This window comes from Oncorhynchus nerka, linkage group LG22, assembly GCF_034236695.1.
Source record: "Oncorhynchus nerka isolate Pitt River linkage group LG22, Oner_Uvic_2.0, whole genome shotgun sequence".
In the NCBI taxonomy this organism is placed as follows: Eukaryota; Metazoa; Chordata; class Actinopteri; order Salmoniformes; family Salmonidae; genus Oncorhynchus; species Oncorhynchus nerka.
In genome coordinates, this window is record NC_088417.1 from 22433417 (window position 1) to 22440916 (window position 7500).

At 41.1% G+C, this 7500-nt stretch overlaps 1 protein-coding gene across 1 annotated transcript in view; it reads right to left on the reverse strand.

Moving 5' to 3' along the window:
* Positions 1 to 2457: 2457 nt before the first annotated feature.
* The window catches only part of LOC115105012 (toll-like receptor 13), a 5543-nt gene continuing 500 nt past the window's right edge, over positions 2458 to 7500 (reverse strand). The window contains exons 1-4 of the mRNA XM_029626526.2: positions 7137 to 7500; positions 3955 to 6604; positions 3529 to 3646; positions 2458 to 3181 (exon numbers count right to left, since the gene is read on the reverse strand). The exon at positions 7137 to 7500 is cut by the window's right edge and continues 500 nt beyond it. Coding sequence (XP_029482386.1) covers positions 2941 to 3181; positions 3529 to 3646; positions 3955 to 6487 — 2892 coding nt within the window. The 5' untranslated portion in view covers positions 6488 to 6604; positions 7137 to 7500 and the 3' untranslated portion in view covers positions 2458 to 2940. The remainder of the gene's footprint in view (positions 3182 to 3528; positions 3647 to 3954; positions 6605 to 7136) is intronic.

Consider the following 7500-nt stretch of genomic DNA (forward strand, 5'->3'; position numbering starts at 1 on the left):
GGATTCCAAACAGTGACCCTTCGGTTACTGGCCCAACGCTCTTAATCGCTAGACTACCTGCCAGTCCAGTTAACACTCATTGTTATGTGTGATGGATTTCGAAGTATATGGATTTTGACTAAAATACAATATTTTTAAAATAATTATAGCATCAGCTCCCAGTAAGTTCAATGGAGATTTGGGTACTTAGTGGGCCCTGGGAACTCAAACCAGGATCGGTTCAAATACTATCTTAACATGTCCTAATCATCCATATGATACATGGCCAATGGTCAAATCTGTTATAACAACGAATATACTCTCTCACTAGAATATGAACCACTGTGAATGATGGCTTTCCCAGGCAAGAAAGAGGAAGAGACTGGTCTCTTTTCTGTCTCTCCATGAGAGAGGTGCCCACTGCACCCAATAGCTCTGTTGCTTGTTAACTCTGTAAATCTCATTCCATGAAAACGTGGCACTGCCTCAAAGCCTGTTAGTTTAACCTTACAAACTCTACCATGTACTTTTCATAGATAGGCAAACATTAGACTCAAACACAGACCCTCACACAAACTGCCCTTCACTGTCCGAGCATATTGCTGTTAGCCCAACCCTGGGAAGCATGTTGGTAGAGAAGGGAAATCAGGACTCTTAAATCTCCTGTATATTTGTTTGAATTCCATAGCGGGTCAAGAAAACACACAGGGCACAAAGTGGTTCAATCAACGCTGTTTCCACGTCATTTCTATTCAATTACGTGGAGTAAATGTTGAATTGACGTCTATGCCCAGTGGGAAGCTATTTAATGTTATCATGGTGGGTTACTGATAGACTGGGTGTTTACTAGTGTACAGTTATTAGTTACAGAGATGAAAGAATATGATACAGATGTTAATGTTGATTATACTGTTTTTTCAGAAACAACATATGGATTTCATTGATTGAGGACAACATGCAAATAATACTGCTAAAGGCCTTTCAAACAGTTCACCATGTTCTGTCTATAATACAAGTAAAATGTATGAACAAACGGGTATAACAACAAAGAAGACTATTATACGAATAGTGCTTTGCGGTTGACAAATGGATTAATAAACATGGGTGGTTACTGTAATATTCCTATAGGGATATATTCAAACCACATGGTTTGGAGCTGAGCTGTAGCCTAGGAGATATCACAATCTTGCACCAACATCACAATAGGCTGTTATGCAAAGTGTGTAATACTTCCTGCATAGTCTGTGTGGTAATCTTATTTAATAGAAATGAGACCATACTCTGTGATAATTGCAACTAATCAGATTCGGTGTGCGTTTGTTGGTGATTTATCTATTATCGCTGAGCTGACAGGCAAAAAAGACAAATGCTTGTATCCACCACCAATAAATATGAATCATTTTGCAATCTGTCAGGCTATAATATTATAATATGCTCAGCAGAAAGGCTAAAACGTGTGTGTGTGTGTGTGCGTGTGTGTGTGTGTGTTGCACCTCAAGGAAATGGTTAACTGATCTGTGTATCCTTCCTGTTTGGCCCTGTCCGGGGGTGTCCTCGGATGGGGCCACAGTGTCTCCTGACCCCTCCTGTCTCAGCCTCCAGTATTTATTACATTTACATTTAAGTCATTTAGCAGACGCTCTTATCCAGAGCGACTTACAAATTGGTGCATTCACCTTATGACCTCCAGTGGAACAGTAGTGCATCTAAATCTTTTCAGGGGGAGGGGGGGTGAGAGGGATTACTTTATCCTATCCTAGGTATTCCTTAAAGAGGTGGGGTTTCAGGTGTCTCCGGAAGGTGGTGATTGACTCCGCTGTCCTGGCGTCATGAGGGAGTTTGTTCCACCATTGGGGGGCCAGAGCAGCGAACAGTTTTGACTGGGCTGAGCGGGAACTGTACTTCCTCTTTATGCTTTATGCTGCAGTAGTTTATGTGTCGGGGGCTAGGGTCAGTTTGTTATATCTGGAGTACGTCTCCTGTCCTATTTGGTGTCCTGTGTGAATTTAAGTGTGCTCTCTCTAATTCTCTCTTTCTTTCTCTCTCTCGGAGGACCTGAGCCCTAGGACCATGCCTCAGGACTACCTGACATGATGACTCCTTGCTGTCCCCAGTCCACCTGGCCGTGCTGCTGCTCCAGTTTCAACTGTTCTGCCTTATTATTATTGGGCCATGCTGGTCATTTATGAACATTTGAACATCTTGGCCATGTTCTGTTATAATCTCCACCCGGCACAGCCAGAAGAGGACTGGCCACCCCACATAGCCTGGTTTCTCTCTAGGTTTCTTCCTAGGTTTTGGCCTTTCTAGGGAGTTTTTCCTAGCCACCGTGCTTCTACACCTGCATTGCTTGCTGTTTGGGGTTTTTGGCTGGGTTTCTGTACAGCACTTTGAGATATCAGCTGATGTACGAAGGGCTATATAAATAAATGTGATTTGAAAATTTGATTTGTATTAAAACTAGTCAAACACTGTTGCTCCAAAATATAGCAAGTGTTCTTTATTCAACTTGCTTCACTTGACAAGGTACAATATATATTGCACAAAGTGAATTGAATGTGATAATGAAAATGCTACATCATAGCAGAGCTGTTCATTCCAAAGACAATTACCAAATGAATGTTTATTAGTCACGTACACAGATTTTCAGATGTCATCGCAGGTGCAGCGAAATGCTTGTGTTTTCTAGCTCCAACAGTGCAATATTATCTAGCAATACAGGACAACACACACAATGCGAAAAGTAAAAAAAATAGTTAGGTATCAGAATTAGCAATACCAGCTAGGTTAATAGAAATAGTAATCAACACATGTAACTAAGCAAGTGTAGGCCCATTATAACCTTGGATTGATTAAGTATTAGCATTGGTTAATGTTATTCAATCATGTAACATATAAAATAAATATTTAGAAGTTAAAACCAAAAATATAATATAAATCGGAGCATGACAGTTGTCTATGTCACTGCCTCTCCACCCCGGTGAGGATGGGGTTCTCCTCAGCAGGCCAGTCCCTGGTCTCCAACGCCACCTGGAGTTTCTGCCAGAAGACCCTTGTGTCCTCCCCAGCTCTTGGCCAGCTCAGGTAGGTGCGTCTCTTCACCAGCCTCCTCATGCGGTGGTAGGGTGAGAGCTGGTGGTCTGGGATCTCTTCGAGAAACACCAGGATCAGCACATCCTTCTGCTCATCAAAAAGACGGAAGCTGGAGAGAGCAGTCTTTTATTTCAGTGTTTGCGTAGACAACCCAAGTCCCATACACGGTGTGATTTTCCAAAAAACATCATACCTGAAGCTAACCACATTGCACATTGTTTTCTCTCAACAACTCAGACGCAAAGCCGCAAGAGAGTAAAAATGATAAAAATCGATGTTTGAATGTCAATTGTCTATTTGTATAGAAACAACATCGGTCAAATAAAGCACTTTGCTGTTCTATGAGAGGAGTGGGTCTGGGACATTGAGAGAAATAAAGGGAATATTAGCTATGAAGCTTCAGGGAAACAAACCCCTGGACAGTCATACAACTATAAATAGAAACACAAAACCAACCTGGCCACCTGGATCTCTCTGGAGCACCACTCGCTCTGCAGATATCGGTGGGTGATCACGCAGATGGTTTTCCTGCTCCTGTAGATGGCGTCTGTGATGTTCTCTATGATGGGTTTACCTGTGGAACACGGTGAGAAACAAATCATTTGGAAGCAGTGATTTTTGACAATGTACCTACTAGTTGTAAGTGTATGTAGTTACTGGGACACACCAGCTGACTACGTGTTGCAACTGAATCGGTACAATCTTAGTGTTATGCAACTTCCTGTTTCAGATGGCATTTAATGCTGTACTGGATCCAGGTCACTCACACAAGTCTGTGTTTAATCCAGAATATTCATCTAAAATGTGAACTTTCATATAAAATGTCTGAAATAACAATGCATGTCAATACAATGACAAATTGTTGTGCTAAATATGTGATACCTGGCAGGAAGTCCCGGTGGTGAAGACACAACCTCCAGCCCTGCTCTCCCTCCAACTCTGGCAGCAGCTCCCTCACGACCCAGCATTCATCATGGCTGTTGTAGGAAACGAAGGCATCGTACTGATGAGGAGTTTGTCTGTTCCTCCGCTTGGAGTCATGGAGATAAGCCAGGAAGAGGTAGTAGGCATATACCACCTGCCACCTCAGGAGATGATAGATAAAGGACCCCAGCAGGGTGAGGAGGACCAGAGAAGTGGTTGAGATGAAGTAGAAGATGCCTAGGTCCACTGAACAGGAGTGGGTGTCCAGGTCCAACAGTTTAGTGTCCTTGAGATCGTCTGGATAGCTACATGGATAGTCATGGGCATAAGCAACTTGTGTTTGGTTGTTGCTCTCAGCCCATTGAACAAACCAAGCATTTCTGCAGTCACAAATGAAAGGATTCCTTTGCATATCCAGGAGAGTTAAGGCTGGGAGAGAGTGCAGCACTGTCTCATTGGTCCATTTAATTTTATTCTGTCTCACCTTTAAGAAATGGACTTGAGTGAGATTGGCTTCTATAAGGAAATCTAATGACTCAAGTTCAGTTTTGGAGATGGTGAGTCTTTTAAGCTTGGGGATTGGGTGAAAGAGTTCTGGGGAGAGGGCATGGAAGAAATTCTGGCTGATATCAAGGGACAACAACTGGGGTGTGTGAATGAATGTGTCAGGGTGCAGGTACGCTATATGAAGATTCCCTGCTTGGAACTCTGATAACATGTTCAGACCTTCAAGAAAGTTGGAAGGTAGACAAGACTGTCTCATATACTTACTATAATGCTGACTAAATATGTAGAGGTTTTCCAGAGATGACAGGTCAGTGAAGGGTGGTTGTTGTAGTTGTTCATCTTTTTCATATTTGATAACATTGGAAGCCATATTGAGAGTTTTTAAGCTTCTAAGTCCTTTGAACACAGCACCTCGGATTTCACTTTTACCTATAACATTGTTTAGCAGGACAAGATTTTTAAGTTTGGCCAAACCCACAAAGGCTCCATCTTCCAGTGTCTTTATGTCATTGTCATATAAAGCCAAATCCTCAAGTGATCTTAAGCTTTTGAAGTCATTTGTTCTGATGTTGGTTAGTTTATTGGATCCTAAATCCAAGCTCTTTAGATGTTGCAAACCCTTTGTGAAAGCGTTACCCAAGTTTAGGATTCTGTTCCTTCTAAGTGTCAGGCTATTTAAGGCCCTTAAATCCAGGAAAACACACCCTTCAAGGTTTGAGATTAAATTGTTGTTAAGATAGAGTTTTTCAAGTCTTCTTAGATTGGAGAAATCCGAGCAGCCTAAAGTTTTGATGATGTTGTGGCTGAGATCCAATTTTTTTAATGTGCGGAGATTCCTTGTAGCATTCGGCACAGAAGAGAGGCCATCATAGCCTAGTCTCAGAGTTTTAAGATCTTTTATTAATCGAAAAGCAGCTTCTGACAGGTCAGTAATATTATTACCTGATATGTCCAGGTCAGTCACCTGTGTGCAGGACTGCAGCAGCTTGTCAGAGACACTACTGAAGTTGTTACATTGCAATCGGAGGGTCTTCAGTGTAGGTATGTGGCAGGCTACATTAATGAGGTTATCTTTTCCTATTTTATCCAGCCCCAGAGATGCCAACGAAAAGTTGATGCTCTGGAGCACCGAACCAATACCCTGTAAAGACATGTGAATGCCACTCAAGTCGAGGCTGCTCACATTACTCAGAAAATACCTGTTCGCTACATCCCATTCCATGCTTCCATTAATGCCACAGAAGGAGAGGTCTAGTTTCTTAAGATAGGGAAAAATATCTGCTGTGACACTGAAGATCTCCAGAGGATTCCTGGATAGATCCAGCTCTGTCAGCCCTATTGACCTATTTGATATTTCCTGTGACTGCAAAGAGTTCAAGCTGTTGTTCCCAATGAACAACTTCAGCAAGCTTGGCAATTGTAAAATGTGCTTCAGCTCCTTGAAACAATGCAGTTTGTTGCTGGTTAAGTTCAGTACCTTCAAGCTGAAGAGTAACTGAAAAGATGAGGAGGCAATACTTGAGATGTGGTTGTTATCCAGGTGTAGTACTGTGAGGTTATCCAGGCCCTTAAACATTTGGTCTGAGAGGGATGTGAGTTTGTTAAAGGCTAGATTCAGCTGCTCTAGAGCCACCAGGTCTGAAAAAGACCCATTCTCAACATGAGAGATCCTGTTGCTGTACATGATTAACATGTTGAGGAACTTTAGATCTTTGAAGTCCTCACTTTTTATCTGTGAAATGTTATTCTTTGCTATGTTTACAGATCTCACCAATAATGGGATGTCTGCTGGTACGGCATTGAGGTTCCTGCCATCACATAGCACAGACGTGTTTAGAGATTCCCTGATTCTGCAGTGTTTCATTGAGTAGCCATTTACTGGATTAAATAGAACCCAGAAATACAGAAGAATGCATAGAAAGAAACTCAACCGAGAATATGTAGACCCATTTCCTTTTCCTGACAAGGTTATTTTCAGTTCCATATTAAGGAGCTTCGTTTCCTTTTTTGGAAGAAAAAGTGTCTTGTCACCAACAAATAGTCCAGTGAGGTTCTTCTCAAGACTCTTCCTGATGTGTTCGACTTATAAGCTACTTGAGATCTAATGTAAATAAAAGACAAATACAAAACATTTGAAATAACTGCTTCATCATAGGTGTAGGACATATGTCTTTCGTTAATTACAGAATGAAAACAGACTGCAAAAAAATGTGACAATCATATTTCATCAGTTGTTCTCGTGCCCAACTCAGAAGATACAAGTGGATTTTCCTGGTTATGATTGTGCCGGATTCATATTTACTTACTGTAATTTTAACAATGTGATAGTATTAATCAATACTGTATTCACTGAAAGACATCACATAACCCTAGAAACCTAAAAGACGTTTCCTTGGTCATGTCACATGATGGCGAATAACTATATGGACCAGAGTTTATCATATAATTGCATACATTAATCAATCCTTTGACAGCCCTACTTATGGGTAATCCAATTATCCAACTTGGTTCCTAAACGGTTAACTTCATATAATGGTAAATAATACTATACTGAAGTAGTCAAACTGAACAAAAGCTGTTAAACAAGACAGAGGTAAATGTGAAAATATATCACTTTTGACTGTTTTACTCACCACACGCAGAAGAGGACATATGCTTCTCAGTCTAACAAGGGTTTACAGTAGTTATAATGTGATCATGGAATACGCAACATTTCGCAAGTAGTTCCTCACATAGTCACATGCCATTTTTACTTCTGTTCTAAAACTTGCTTCACTTTCCCCATTAACCCTTTCAGCTCCTGTAGAACATACTTATAACTCCCATATTGAGACCGTATACTAATAGTCAAGGAACAGTCGATTTCCTGTGTAACTTGCTCCTAGCGATCAGTTGGCCTCGTTTTTTAATAACAGAAGGTTATCAAGGAATAAGGAAACATTGATGAAGGCCTTGTAGCGGTATTGTTAGAGAGGGGTGAAGATAAAGATTTTGTTT